This window comes from Mauremys mutica, chromosome 7, assembly GCF_020497125.1.
Source record: "Mauremys mutica isolate MM-2020 ecotype Southern chromosome 7, ASM2049712v1, whole genome shotgun sequence".
NCBI classification, from domain to species: Eukaryota; Metazoa; Chordata; order Testudines; family Geoemydidae; genus Mauremys; species Mauremys mutica.
The window spans coordinates 58,889,675-58,905,360 of NC_059078.1; the positions used below are offsets into that span (position 1 = coordinate 58,889,675).

The 15,686-nt window shown below is 51.2% G+C and overlaps 1 protein-coding gene across 1 annotated transcript in view; it reads left to right on the forward strand.

Moving 5' to 3' along the window:
* The window catches only part of PIK3AP1 (phosphoinositide-3-kinase adaptor protein 1), an 80,081-nt gene that overhangs the window by 58,915 nt on the left and 5,480 nt on the right, over positions 1–15,686 (forward strand). Inside the window, exons 10-16 of the mRNA XM_045024228.1 lie at positions 3,643–3,825; positions 5,085–5,150; positions 7,833–8,038; positions 9,809–9,881; positions 12,517–12,672; positions 14,598–14,668; positions 15,222–15,337. Coding sequence (XP_044880163.1) covers positions 3,643–3,825; positions 5,085–5,150; positions 7,833–8,038; positions 9,809–9,881; positions 12,517–12,672; positions 14,598–14,668; positions 15,222–15,337 — 871 coding nt within the window. The remainder of the gene's footprint in view (positions 1–3,642; positions 3,826–5,084; positions 5,151–7,832; positions 8,039–9,808; positions 9,882–12,516; positions 12,673–14,597; positions 14,669–15,221; positions 15,338–15,686) is intronic.

Sequence of the window (15,686 nt, forward strand, 5' to 3'; positions counted from 1 at the left end):
TGCCACAGACCAGCTGTCCACATGGACACATTAACAAACTGTTAATGCACATTTAATCTAGTCCCGTTTCAAAAAATACTAGATCAAAGTCCATTAACAAATGCGTCAGCAGAGTCCATGCAGACAGTTAGTCCATGGCAGGCTAGCGTGGGGTAGATTCACACCCCCGCTTGCTGAGAACTAAATGTTTATGTCGACAAGCCCAAGTTTCTGCAAGTCAAACTAGGCCTTTAGTGATGCTGTGCAAGCACACTGTCTGTAGGTGCAACTCATAGAATTTAGTGAACAATCCGGTGGCTGCACAAGAAGGAATCTAATCCAGCTCTCTCTGCTAGGTGTGTTTCTGTTGGGTTAAGAGGTAACAATCAAACATTTCTTGTCACTGAAGTCAGCAGATTTGACTGTACACACCTCCTGGGCCAGACAACCTAATGACAAAGTTGGCATCCATAGACCAAGTTTCTTTGCGGAGAGGAGGAGGCAAATATTAACTTTCAGAACTGAGAACAGTTCTTCTCTTGAACCCATTGTCTCCAGTGTGGGCAGCCGTAAGTGATCAAAGATCATGAGACTGAGGGATTTTTCTTTGCATTCTGCTTTGTGAGCCTTTACTGTATGCTCAGGTCAGGTTTTCACACTTTTCTCCAGAACTACGAGGGCTAGCAGCTGGCTTTTTATTTAAATGAAAGCAGAGGTTCTTGATTGCCCAACACCACATGCTGTGACACTCATGCTAAAACCATGTTTTGGCAACACTGCTTCTAATACGGCTTATCCTGCTTGTACCAAATGCTGAACATCCAAGATCTGCCCTTGGGTAAAACATTTCACATAACTTCGGATGGTTCGCTTGATGAAGTTAGTAGGGTGTTTGTTCAAATTCCAGCCTGTACGGGGAGGCTATCTTAAACCTTAATTATGGAAAGCTGGGGCATTTCTCCATACCACAGGAAACTGGGGATGCGTAGGCATAAAGACCGCTGTGGAAAATAGCGGCCTAGAAAGGAGAAATAAAACTGTGTGAGGTTGGATTCCTCTTATTCTTTGCTTGTGCAGGCCAGATAATTAACAGCCATGCAGCTATGAGGCCTTCTTTGAATTCCAGCCACTAAGCAGGGGCGGCTCTAGGCACCAGCAAAACAAGCTGGTGCCTAGGGCGGCAAAATGTAGGGGGCGTCCCCTGCCGCCGGGGAGGGCGGGAGGCTGGGCTGGCGGACCTGCCGCAGTCATGCCTGCGGGAGGTCCACCGGAGCCCCGGGACGAGTGGACCTGCTGCAGGCATGACTGCGGAGGGGGCGCTCGTCCCGCGGCTCGGCTGGACCTCCCGCAGGCATGACTGCGGCAGGTCCACCGGAGCCCGGGACGAGCGGACCTGCCGCAGGCATGACTGCGGCGGGTCCCCTCTTCCCGCGGCTCCGGTTGAGCTCCCGCAGGCATGCCTGCGGCAGGTCAACCGGAGCCGCGGGACCACGGCACCCGCCGCAGTCATGCCTGCGGCAGGTCCGCTCGTCCCGGGCTCCGGTTGACCTGCCGCAGTCATGCCTGCGGGAGCTTAACCGGAGCCGCGGGAAGAGGGGACCCGCCGCAGGACCGGGGAAGGGCGGCGCAGCGCACCGCGCTGCTTGGGGCAGCCTGATTTCTAGAGCCGCCCCTGCACTAAGTATCTTAATCACTCTCTGCTGCTAGTCTGCGGTTGATGGCAAGGAATCATTTTCAGGAGACTGTGCTGCTGATCAGCTAGGAAGTATTGAGGGAGTTGCTTGGGTGAACCAGGTGCTGTTGCTTTCTGGAGAGCAACAGGTGTCTGAGGCCAGGGCTTATACCGGCATTTTTGTTGGTAGAATTTATATTGTTTGGCAAGCAAAACAAGGTGTGCTAAGCTATACTAGCAAACACAACTTTTTGCTGGTATAAGCTGGGTCTGCACTAGGTGGGTTTTGTCAGGAGAGCTATACCGGAAAACCTTATAAGTATAGACTAGGCATGAGTGTTTCTTTGGGAAAACCTGCCGCAGGCTGGTACCTGCCTGTGCTGCTCTGAGCCTTCGTGAGGGCACATGGGCCTAGTGGAAGAACTGGCCATTAGGTGAAGTCAGGAGGATTAAATGAACGTGGGTTGGCCAGGCCACAGTGGGCCTGTGGATTCCATGCCAGTGTGAAAATGTGATTCTTACTGCATGGCTGAAGGGAACAAAATTCAAGTGGAAAACCTGATTTGCTGCCTTCTGGGATGCCCTGGCTAAATGCAAATGCCCCTCTGCTGCTGCCTACCTGGCTTCCTGCTCTGATCCCTGCCCCTCTGCATTCTCCGACTCAATTCAGCCCTCAGCTCTGTGCCGCCACCCGCTCCGACATGGTCTGAGTCCCCAGCCCTTACTGCCTCTCTGCCTCTTCAGATTCCTGGTGGCTCCTCTTCTGCTTCCCCACGTCCCCAGCTCAGAAGCAGAACAAGACTGAACTGCCCCTGCTAACACTAATCCCCCAGCTGCTCTGCGCATTCCTCTGCCCTTGCCAGCCATGCAGAGTAGCCCTAGGTCACCTGCCTCACTCCAGGGGGAGGGGTGACCCAGTGACTAGGGCCTGGGCCTGGGCCTGGGCCTGGGCCTCAGGAAACCCAGGTTCAGTTCCATGCTGTGACCTTGTGTGAGTTATTTAAACCTCTCTGAGCCTCAGTTCCCCCTGGGGACAATGGCACTCCCCTACCTCACTGGGGTGCTGAGGATAAATAGGTTAAAGACAGCAAGGTGCTCAGGGTGGGCCACATGTGAGTACCAGAGTGGGTTACTTCCACTGAGAGGATCTAAGTGGTTAGGGGGGAGGGATAGTTCAGTGGTTTGAGCATTGGCTTGCTAAACCCAGCATTGTGAGTTCAATCCTTGAGGGGGCCACTTAGGGATCTGGGGCAAAAATTGGTCCTGCTAGTGAAGGCAGGGGGCTGGACTCAATGACCTTTCAAGGTCCCTTCCAGTTCTAGGAAATTGGTATATCTCCAATTATTATTTATTATATTATTTGGTGCAGCTCCCACGCCAAGACGTCAGCATTCCAATTAGTGAATACGCAGACAGGAACACAGGAATTACTTCCTATCAGAAGAGACCCATAGTCCTCTTGGCCAGTATTCCACCTGGCAGCAGCCAGTGGCTGCAGCAGAGAAAGGAATAATGCTCCTCAGATAACACAACTTTTGGTCAGTTTCAGCAGCTGGTAAATATACTAACCCCGCCAAGATGCTGGCCTTTGAAACCTAGTGCTGTGATAGGTTCACTAGCAGCTGGGATCCAGTAGATGGCAGATGACTAATATAAGCAACAAACACTGTTAACATCCTAAATTTTTTACAGCCCTACAGCTTTTCACCACAGTCCTTCATGATCCAGGAAGAATAGGCACTGTTGAAAATACCCGCACCAAACAAGGTGGTACCTGCTTCAGGCACTTAACCCACTACTAAACATCGGTGACCAGATAAAGAACTGTCCTAGGCACTTAAGAACCACTTTAAAAATAGAGTGTCTATTTCCATTCAATTATGGCCAATGTTATCAGGCACAGTGTGCTGTGTGATTGATGAGAGCTACAGTGCCGATGGCAGCACAGCTTTGGGTGGCTTGGTGTCTCACTGATTTTAGTTGCTTTCTAGGCAGTAGCAAAGAAGTGCCAGATTCAGAGGATGATCCCTACCAGCAGTGCGGTGAGGATGAACTTTACTACACTGTGGAGCAGGATGACTTCCCTCAGGAAATGGTCAACAGACCTCCAGTTCCTGTTCCGAGGCCTGACTCCAGCTCCCTTCATCAAGACAAGGAGCTGTACATTTCCAAAGGTGAGTCCTGTACCAGAACCATCTGTATTTCTGTGCCCAGCAGTACACAGCAGAGCAGACACTGCATGGAGTACCTGTTGTAGAAGTGGGACAGCGATGGGCCCACCTCCCAGACCTTGATCAGAATCCTCATCTGGCTTCCAAAATCCCCAGAGTTTAGATTATTCACCTTTAGCTTCTTGGTTCATTCCATAAGAGATGGGCCTCCTGTTGGGATCCAGATCTGGATTTCACCCTTCTTCCCTCTCCCTAAACACTGGTGTTTGCATCCTGAGGTCTTGGCTTGAGTGTAAGCAGTTGGACTGCAGGCTTCCAAAGCCAGGATCAGCTATGGTCTGCTCTGGACAGACCCAGTTTTGTTGGGAAGTGCCTAAAGTTACAAAGTAGATAATGGTATGGCTGTTGTGCTGATGGGCAAATTCAGGCACAGAAACTATGTAAAGGTGTCACTGAATCTGTAGAGCTGGAAATAGAGCCTGGTAGTCCTATAATAATAATTGGAGATATACCAATCTCCTAGAACTGGAAGGGACCTTGAAAGGTCATTGAGTCCAGCCTCCACTAGTAGGACCAATTTTTGCCCCAGATCCCTAAGTGGCCCCCTCAAGGATTGAACTCACAACCCTGTGTTTAGCAGGCCAATGCTCAAACCACTGAGCTATCCCTCCCCCCTAACTCCAATCCCTTTCTCTAACTACTAGATAACACTCCCTACCATGAAAATAATTTTATTTCAGTTGCTCTGAAAAGGTAAGACGAAATGTAAAAGGTTTTATCTACATAAGAACCATTGGTCCAACCCAGTACGGCCATTCTTATGTAGACAAAACCATCCATTATGGCTGAAATTTTCAAAGCTACCTAGGGGGCTTAGATGCACAATCTCCATTGAAATTAAAGCGAGTTGTGCAATTATCTTCTAGGCAGCTTTGGAACGCTCCATCATAATGTTTTGTATAAATACACACATTGCAATTCTTTAAAAAACAAATTATAACCAAATTCTGGAGCGTCATCTAAAGGGGCATCCAGCAGCAGGCCTGACACGAAAACATCTCTGGAAAAGTGTATTCAGTCCTGTGTTAGGGATGGATTGCATGGTTGAATTCTGTCCACGGGAAGGGTGTTTCTACCATGCTGTCCCTTGTCTTATTTTCTTCCTTGACTTCAGTGGGTTTGCTCGATTTCCTGTGTATAACCTTACCATTTCTGTCCTGTCTGTGATGTGATGAGGTGTCTAAGGAATACCTGTTTTATAGTATTTGCAGGGAAAGCTCACGAAAGACCTGGGAATCTGTATGTCTCTGCAGGGAAGGTTAAGAAAGGTAAGTCAGGTGTCTGTTTCAGAGAACTCTCCAATAATGCAAGAGGAAAGCTGGCAAGCTAATTTAATGTGAATGAACTGTGTGTATGTGCCAGACAGCTGACCAGCTCCACTAGTGCTCGCATGACTCCTCACCCATCGGTCTTTTGGCTCCCTAGGACAGAGTGCCAGGGAGGATCCTAGCTTTGTGACTGCAAGGCTAGCTATTTGCTTTGTTTATGGATTGTCACTGGGAGGTGGTTTATTCACCCCTCTATGCTGGTAATAGGAGTGGGGCTGTATTTGTCGCCAATGAGGCATGCCAGTACCGGTATGATTGTTGGGCCATACATCAGTAGTTCATTGTGTAGCTTTTAGACTAAAGTGCTATAAGACATTCAGGGGAGTGCCTTAAGACAGGGTGTGGTTTCCTGGTAGTTAACAACCAGCTTTATCAGTTGCCACTCACTAGCTGTCAGGAAGTGTCGGACTCAGGGGTCACTATTGCTGTTATAATCAGTGAAAACAGAGAAGTGTAAACAGAAAATAATCCAGCTTTTTCAGTGAAAAGTGAAGTTGGCCTGCCCCAAGTCGGGGAAGGATGCTCCATTTATAGAGCTGGTGTTTTTCTAGCAGCCAAACCCTGTATTCAGGGTTTGTCCCATTAGATTGACAGTGTTCATTACATAATGCTGCTAGTGTTTTACCCAAACCTCAGGGGTCTGATCCTGATAGGTCCTGAGCAGTGATGAGCTGCCAAATTTTTAACAACGGGTTCCCTCCTCCCTCCAAAATTTTAACAACGGGTTCCCTCCTTCCCCCCCCTCCGTGGGGGGGGGGGGGGTCGTGCCCCATCCAACCCCTCATGTTCCTTAACACACACACTCCGAGACCCGTGACCCATCCCCCCCTTCCCTGTCCCCTGACTGCCCCTTGCCGCCCCACCCAACCCCTCCTCTCATTCTCAATGGCCCCCCAGAACTCCTACCCGATACAACTACCCCTTCTCTCTGTCCCTGAGTGCCCCCACCACCTCATCCAACCCTGCTCTTTCCTGACTGCTCCCCGGGACCCTTGCCCCCATTCAATCCCCCTGTTCCCTGCCCTCTGACTGCCCTGACCCCTATCCACCCCCCCACAACCCACCCCCCTCCCTTACCACACTGCCTGGGGACCGGGTCCACTCTGCCACGACCACGACCGGCGCCGCGGGGCCCGACTCCCCGGGCCGGCCCGGCACCGGGGCCCGACTCCCCGGGCCGGGCCGGCACCGGGGCCCGACTCCCCGGGCCGGCCCGGCACCGGGGCCCGACTCCCCGGGCCGGCCCGGCACCGGGGCCCGACTCCCCGGGCCGGGCCGGCACCGGGGCCCGGCCGCTCGGCCCGACTTCCCGGGCCGGGCCGGCACCGGGGCCCGGCCGCTCGGCCCGGCCCGGCCCGACTCCCCGGGCCGGCCCGGCACTGGGGCCCGACTCCCCGGGCCGGCCCGACTCCAGGGCCCGACTCCCCGGGCCGGCCCGACTCCGGGGCCCGGCCGCTCGGCACGACTCCCCGGGCCGGGCCGGCACCAGGGCCCGGCCGCTCGGCCCGACTCCCCGGGCCGGCACCGGGGCCCGGCCGCTCGGCGGCAGCCGTGGGGCCCGACTCCCCGGGCCGGCGCTGGGCTGGAGGGAGCCGCGGTCTGGGACTGGGAGCTGCTGAGCCAGCCGCACCTCCCCTCCCCCTCCACGCCCCAGCTTACCTGCTGGCTGCCTCCATGCTGCTTGTTCAGGCTTCCCGCGAACATCTGATTCGCGGGAAGCAGGGGAGGGGGAGGAGAAGGGGGCAGAGCAGGAGAGGAGTGGGCGGGAACTTTTGTTAAATTTAGCAGCCCTTAACAACCGGTTCTAAAATGGCTGCTAAAATTTAACAACGGGTTCCCGCGAACCTGTGCGAACCCGCTGCAGCTCACCCCTGGTTCTGAGCCACCCACAATTTCCTGGATTTCAAAATTGGGGCCTTAATAGTCATACATGGCTCTGTCATGGTGGCTTTTCATCGAGTGTTCTTAGAATGCTTTACAAAGAAGGTCAGTATACTTATTCCCATTTTATATATGGGGAAACTGAGGCAGAGAGGAAGTGTCTTGTCCAGGTCACCTTAGTAGGCCAGTGGCAGAGCTGAGACTAAAACTCAGGCCTGAGTCTCAGTTCAGTGGTGAATCCAGTAAACCACGGTGTTCGAGATCTTCAGGCTAGCAGTGGCAGGTCTGTGCTCTTAGTGGTTGAGAAGCGGCTTATTCTAGTTACCTGGGCTGGGTATCAGGAGATCTGACTCTGCCACTGACTTGCTGGGAGACCTTGGGCAAGTCACTGCCCTGCTTTGTGCCTCAGTTTCCCCTCGTATCCTGTGTGCCATCTATTTAAACTCCAAGCTGTTAAGGACAGGGACAGTCTCTACTATGTGTTTGCAAACAAGGGCTCCTGATTTTGGCCAGGGTCTCTAGATTTTATGGGAATACCACTACATAGCTGCATGTCACAGAAAGCACTTGGGACAGGAGACCTAGGTTGTTGGAACCAGACACTGGCATTTCCTGATTTGTCTGTTAAGAATCTCTGCTATACCCCTGCAGTACCATAATGGTGTGGGGCACCTAAGCTCTGTGTCCCTGAGTATAAAAAACAACCCCAAGCTCAGTACGTGTTTAACTTTCTCTTTTCAGAGCCTGCAGTCAGGCTTGTCAGGGACCAGTCACAATCAAGCATATACGACCCATTCGCTGGGATGAAAACCCCAGGTCAGCGGCAGTTAATTACGCTACAGGAACAAGTCAAGATGGGGATACTCAATGTTGATGAAGCCGTGCTCCATTTTAAGGAGTGGCAACTGAACCAGAAGAAGAGATCGGAATCATTCCGGTTCCAACAGGTACAGGCATCAACCACGGTTAAAAACACCTTCTTAGCTAGTTCGGGGCTGGTGAATTCCATTCTCTGCTTACAGAATAGGTGCAATGCAGCCAGCATTGCTAGTGTCTCTGAAATTGCCCCACCAGCAGGTCTCACCTCTGAGCTGGATTGGCTGTCCCTGTGGGGGTCCCCAGTCCTGCTCAATCACTGGCCTCCCTTCTGACATGGCCTAATGAAGGACCAGTGACAGCGGGGGTGACTTTTGTAATGTGGATCCCTGCTTACCAGGAACTGGACTGAGCCCCACCCAGCTAAGATCAGACAAGCTACCCCACACCCGTCAGAAGGTTATGACTTTGTGCCTAATCCCTGTAGGCTGTCAGTTCCTGTCCACCTCGGATCAGGAACAGTATACCAGCTGCAAGCACTTGTACTGTGCTGAAATGGGGGGATGATCCTCCCCTGGCACTTTGCAAGCCAGAATAAGAGAAGGCTTCCCCCACCTACGGCCTCCAGAGACTTCCTAATGATGACTCTCCGGGTGTTCAGGAGAACCTGCTTTTGGAAAAAGCACCTAACTTGTGACTAGTCCATGAGGGAGTCATAGGGTTACTGTCACTCAGCAGTTTGTAGTGGGGGTCTGGAAATGAGCATCCAAGTCTTAATTTTTCATATTCCCACCTTAAATGTGGCACCAGCTCCTAGCATAGCCTCTTATTCGCGCTGCAACGGAGCCGGCCCTGGCGTCCGCGAGAGCGCTGTGGAGGGCTGATGGCGATTAAGACTCCTGTAGGTGCTGGCAGGACAAAAGCAAGCCACTTCCTCCACCTCATTCTCGCCCAGAGGCGGTCTTCTTTATCCAGAGGGACTCATGAGAACCCCTCACTTCTCCTTAGATTAAAGGCCTGCTGGGGGCAGGTTCTGGGCCAGCTGCCATCGTTCCAGCAGATGTTTGGAGACAAGAACAGCTCCTAAGGGTCAAGTCTTCCTCCTTCCACCCTGTTATCCTCTCTCCCTGGGCTGGAGCACAGTTGCTGCTCTGATTTTAAACTCGACTCAGTTGCCTAGCAGGTGCAACTGCTGTGTCTCCACTTGTATAGGGTTGCCTCCTTTTTAAGGCTGTGTGATCTGAGACTGTCCTCTCTCCACAGTGCAACACTTGCATCCCCATAAGACAGCAACGTCACCAGGCACTGTCATGCTGTGGGGATGTCTCATCAGCCTCACCTGTGTTTCTGGACTGCAGTTCCCCCCTTGTTTCAGCAGGGAGGTTTTGAATTCCACTAGGACTGAGCCTCAGAAATTGGGATGTGTGGCGGCCCATTCCCCTCCTGCACTCACCGTCTCCTGCTTGACCCATTGAAATGGCTGGTGGTGACGTCAGGTGGGCAGTGAGCAGCAGCACAAATCCTCTTTCTGTGCTAGTGTCCATAATAGGGGGAATAGAAATATAGGAAACCAGGGTATATAAGATCAGCAGAATCCTCTCCAGACAGAATGTTCTCCAGATCTTTTCCACAAGATATTGGTGGGTCTCTGAGCCTGATTCAGAACATATGCCATGAGCATCTTCAAATCGCTTGGTTCCTGAAGAGCCATACGCACACCATGTGGACTTCTCCCGGGAATAGATTAAAACCTGGTCGCACAGATTGAACTCCAGACAGATTTTGTTGCCGGTGATGCAGCTCGGAGACAGATTTAGCCTGAGTACATTCTTGGTGCTATCATAAAACTGCATGTGTTCATTTATCCCAAGCACTGAAAAGAATGTATTGTGACATTCTAGGAAAATCTGAAACGGCTACGAGACAGCATCACCCGGAGGCAAATTGAGAAGCAAAAAACAGGAAAACGTTCAGGTAACAAATTTACTCAAACTCTCTCTCCAGTAACGAAGCTACTAATGGGGTCACTTGCAGAGTGTCTGCCAATCCCACACTCATCTGTGGGGCCTTTGTAGGCTGGAACTTGTCTGCGTGTATTTTATTAACTCTGTGTAATATATTAATATACCCATCTGTAGCAGGGTGGACCCCTGCTCCAGGGTTTTAAGGGGTTAGAAACAGCTTGGCAGGGCTTGAGAGCGGCTGCTCTCAAGCTGAGCTGATTAGAGAAGTGGCTGCAGCTGGGGGCCACGCCCCAAACTGAGGAGCAGGGCCTTATAAAAGGCAGGGAAGACAGGAGCCCACACAGTCTCTCTCTGGTGATAGAGAGAGATGGGCCTGGCTGCTTGGTAGATGAGACAAGGTACCTAGGGTGAAGCAGGGCTGGGGACAGGCTAAGGAGCTGGGGAGCTCTGGCCTGGAAAGCCCCAGGCTGCGGCCTAGCAGAGAGCAGAAGGTACTGGGAGGTTGCAGAGGGCAACTTAAGGTTAGGCCAAGGCAGCAGGTCCAAACCCCCTTTGCCAATGATGAGTACTGGATACTGCAGTCTGCCCCAGCGAACGGGGGCTAAATAGAGACTGGGCAGTAGCCACTACTGAGGCGAAGTGGGGATAGTAGGGTGGGGGGTTCCCAAGGAAGGGGAAACCCAGACAGAGTAAGACAGGGGTTATTGCCAGGGGGCAGCACCCCAGAGAAAGGGGCACCGGGTCTAGGAAGGGACACAGGGGCCAGAAGAACAGGTGGATCACTGGCCTGCAGAGGGCGCTCCGGAGCTGGACTGAGCTAAATTCGGAGAGCCACCAGTAGGAGGCACTGCCGGGGTGAGTCCAACCCGTTACACCATCTGTGTGTAATATATACACATAAAATACACACCTGTATGATATATCAGCAGTTAAAACATGGGCAAGCTACTTAACTGCCTGTGCCTCAGTTTCCCTGTCTGTAAATGAGGATGCTACCCATCTCCAGGGGTGAACCTTAGGCCATGAATGGAAGCCCCTGGAGATCCAGGAATCAAAGACTGTGCTGAAGGGCCAAGCACCTGGTCCTGTAACTGTTCCATGATGCAAGAGATCGTGGGGGCAGGAGAGATCATACTAAGGACTGGTAAAACCAGCTGCCCTGGAAGCTACCAGCCTTCTAAAGATTGAGCGTTCAGAGCCAATTCTTTCCCCTTCATGTAGGCCCCTTACTCCTGTGGATGAGGAGCTCTGTGCTGGTCTGCCCAAGATTCTGGACAGTCAGGCTGGTGTGGAAAGATCTGCAGGGTCTCTGAAAGAGCTCTGCCTGGCTGCTGACACTGCCTGCCCCATAGACCTTCTGGAGAAATGCTGCCCCTACAAGAGGCTGCTAGAGTCACACACCTGGAGCTGCCAGGGGAGTGTGAGGAAGAGCAGGGATGAGGCAGCAAAGTGCCCCTGGGCTGAAGATTCTGTTCCAGAGCTGGTAGCCCTCTTTTACCCCTTCCAAGATGTCTGCAGCTGACTCGGATGGCTGCAGAGACCCACCTCAGCTCAGTGGGACTGGGGAAGGCTTTGCACTCTTGGGGCCTCACCCATGTCTTACTAAGAAGTGGGACTGCTGCTGGTGAGGTGTACAAGTGGGATCTCCTCTCCCACAGCCTCAGTTAGATGGTGCCTAAACCCCCTGGCCTGCAGGCTAGTGCAGTGCATTGACCACCTCCTCCTTAGACTCAGGCTGTCCTAGTGCTCAGCAACCCCTCAGCCTGCCAGCTTCCTTGTTCTGAGGTTGGGCCACATAGCTGCTGGGCAGCATGGCTCCCCCTTGGCTTGAGTGAGGGAAAGGTTTGGGTCAGCGCCTGGGCTGCCCTGTGTGATCTTACTGGATCTGGACTCCTGGATCTTCTTTCTGTTCCATTTTGGAGACCAGGAAGGCCAACTGTGGTAAAAAGTTGATTCTGACAGGTTGTCTGACAGACAGGAGTGGAGCTGAATTGGTAGACGCATGTACACGGCCCATAGCCTCTAGCCTACCCACCCCTCACCATTCCTGTTGTGCTTCTCGTGGGCTAAGAGCTTTACAAGTGCCGACTCCTTCATCTCCTCCTGCCTGCAGCAATGACATCCCGTCCCTGAGCAGAGCGATTTGCTGACTCACCCAGGGGCACCCAGCAAATTAGTGGCAGTCTGGAATAGGGCATGAGAACCTTAACATCAACCCTTCGGCTGCTCTACCTACTGCTACAGCTGGGCAAGAGAGCTGGAGGAGCCAAGTGTTAACTGAGTCATTCTAATGGGTGCACTTCTTTTGTGCATAGAGAATAGTAACGCTAAATGTTGCTCCAGCCCAGAGGTGGTTGTGTCTGCTAATCATCCATGGGGATGCTCCTGTGGATAAGTGTCCTCTCTTTGCACTAAACCAGATTAATATGACTAAGTCCTGTGGCCTTCCCCTTGCAAGCAGTAGCAGTGTGGTCGATCTGCCCAGTCCATCTGAATGTTGATGGATATTGAGCAATGGAAGCAAAGCCCCTGTGGGAATCAGTGCTTGAGTAATTCATGTTTAATCCTCTGTTTGGATGTATAAGTAGCCTGTAGTACCTGAGAGAGGCTGCCACTGACTTGTTCATGGCTATTTTCCCTTCTAGACTTGGAAATCACAGTGCCTATACGACCGTCTCATAATGCTCCCGGGAAACTGGAATGTGGCATTTATGAATTTGGCCCCAGGAAAAATGTTTTCCCACCAAGAAAGGAGATAAAGCGAGGAGAGTGGAAAACAGAAAGCACCTCTAGCACTGCAAGTAAGCAAGCCATGCATCTCAGGCATCCCATACAGGAAAGCTGGCCTGAAATCATCTCCTCTGCCTGCCTTTGGAATCAGCAGGAGCAAAGTTAGCCCTCAGAACTCTCCAAGGCAAACACTGCAGCATTAGCCCTGGAATGTGTCAGGCTGATCCTGCTCCCATTGAAGTAAAAAACACACCTCCCAGTGACTTCAGTAGCAGCTGTTTTAAATAGAAAGGAAATTGGCCCCTGGCTACAATCCCTAATTTCCCAGTATGCAGTGCACGCATCAACTTGATTTGAAGAGCCTAGGAACATTGCATGCAGGGAACCGAACACTCAGTAGTCTCTATGGGCCATTCCCTCTGCTATTATAGATAAGGGCTCACGCTTTCAGAAGTGATAGCCAATGGGACTTGGGCTCCTCAGTGACTCAGACACGCTTGAATATGTTATTGAAGTTTGCTTGTAATCTGCTCCATTTCATGCAAATGATGCATGCAGCTCCTGATTTTCACTGCAGGCTGAGTAACTCTGATAGAAATCAGCAGGGGTTATTTGCTGCCTGTGAAGGCAGAACTGGGCCCCAGCAGGTTGCCACTGTCACCTTGACTGGGTATGTTTGGCACATCTCTGGGGTGGAGGCCAACTGTGGTGGGCTCGCCAATGACTCTTGTATAGATCATTATATGAGATGGGAGTTAGGCAGGGTACCAATTTTATAGGGATTCCTCCAATAGCTACCCCTTACCCCAGCACAATCTGGCTGTGGTCCTGGTTCCTCGAAGAGTGGGCTGGCTGTCCCAGAACTGTGTTGGGAGGGAGAGTGGGGATCTCTGAAGGTGCCATCCATTCATACCAGCTGGGCCTGGGCAGCTCCCCAAAAGCTGGGAGTTCCTCCTGTGGCAAAAGGACTACCGTATTTTCCGGCGTATAAGACGGGTTTTTGGGCTAAAAAACAACCCCCAAAAATCGGGGGTCGTCTTATACGCCGGGTATAAACTCCCGACCGCGGCTAGGATTTAAAAGGCTCTGGGCTCCCCGCCGCAGCAGGCAGCGCAGAGCCTTTTACACCCCAGCCGCGGCCGGGAGTCAGAGGGCTCTGGGCTGCCCGCTGCGGCGGGGAGCCCAGAGCCTTTTAAATCCTAGCCACGGCTGGGGTGTAAAAGGCTCTGGGCTGTCCACTGCGGCGGGCAGCGCAGAGCCCTCTGACTCCCCGCCGTGGCTAGGATTTAAAAGGCTCTGGGCTCCCCGCCGCGGCGGGCAGCCCAGAGCCCTCTGACTTCCCCCCGCAGAAGGGGGGGGGGGTCATCTTATACGGCAAGTATATGGCAAAACTAATTTTTTAATGAAAAAATTAGGGGGTCGTCTTATACGCCCCGTCGCCTTATACGCCGGAATATACGGTAGCCTTGGCTCCAGTGCCATTATGTTTAAATATGGGGGCTCTGGGGACCTCTAAACACCCCATTTGGTTTAAAAAAGATTCTTGAGCTTTCTAATCTTGTAGCATATTATGCCAATACTGCACAGACCTCTAGATACTGCTGTAGCAGTGTAACTAATGGAACTGCCATGGGAGTGTCAATTTAAATACGCATGAAAATAAGGTGTGTATCCAATGTAAAAATAAGCCAGTGTCAGAGTCACAAACTTTCAATGAAATAGGGTGTTGGAAACCCCAGTTCACATGCAGGGCTTTGCATGAGAAACTTGCTAAAAACAAAGTGAAGTAAATGAGCCCGGTTTTGCTGCCCAAGATGAGTGAAATGCAAATGATTGCGAGTGAAGGAAGCATTAAAAAGTAAGTGAGTTTATTAAAATGAGTGTTAAGTAATAGGCATTAAGAGGTAAATAGGAGTTCAGAATGACTTCTGTGTTGCTAATATCTTTAGAAATTGACAAGATTTAATGACGTGCTCGTCTCTTGTCTTCTAACTAGGTAGTGCCAGTAACCGATCGAGTACTCGAAGTACATTGAGTGTTAGTAGTGGGATGGAAGGTGACAGCGAGGTAAGCCTTCATCTTTATCCTATGCTGGCTGTTGACAAACCTGGGCCTGGTTTTTGCATTAGTTCTTAAATATTTCCCTTGAAAATGCATAAATGGCAAAAAAGCCAAATGCTTTAAATCAAAGAAAACCCATTTCTACTGTGAAACTTACGAGAAACAAATGACTTTAAAATGTGGTTGCTAAAGAGCCTCCTCATAGCTTTATGTATGTAACCCTGTAGCCCAATTCCTCCCCTTCTGTCTCGCCCTCATGTCTATAGTCTGTATGCAATCTCTCTGAGGCAGGAGCCTTTCCTACTGTTCTGTTCCACAAGGCCCCTGGCACACCTCCTGTGCAGGATATTATTCATAGTTCATCTAACTGTATTCTTGGTTATACTGTAAGTGGATCAATCTTCATACACTGACTTGTCCAGTCAAGAGGTTATGCTCCCATAATGACACTAAAGGAAATATGCTTATTTGAGGGAGAGCCTTACGAGGATCTGAGATACTAGTGTATTATGGATGTTTTGGCAAAACTTCACTCCCCTTCTGTCTTTGCTTTTCGTAGGATAATGAAATCCTGGAAGCTACCAGAAGCCGCAGCCCAATACCCCAGCAAGTGGAGAGGTTTCCCCTCACGCTACCTGAAAGGCCTCCAAGAATACCTCCCCGAGGTGCAAGCAGGTAAAGCATGTAACTTGACCTTGAACACAAGTGTCTGAGGGGTTGGTGTTTGTAGCACAATGCAAACAGCTAGAAGGCTGCAGATGTAATGCATCCCTTTCACCAGAATGACAAGGCTGTTAACAAAATAAACAAATTTTGTGTAAATTCTGGAATCCATTTTACACTCACATAGTACTTAGTGGAATTAATTTCCTGGTTAGTAACCTGACTGGCAATCCTATTAGTACAGCTTACATGCTAAAAGGTACTGTGTTACTGGAACATGGTGTTTGCCATGCTGAATTAGATTGATCCATCTAATCCAGTATGCCTTTGGCAGAGGTTCAATACATGATCCTTTGGAGAA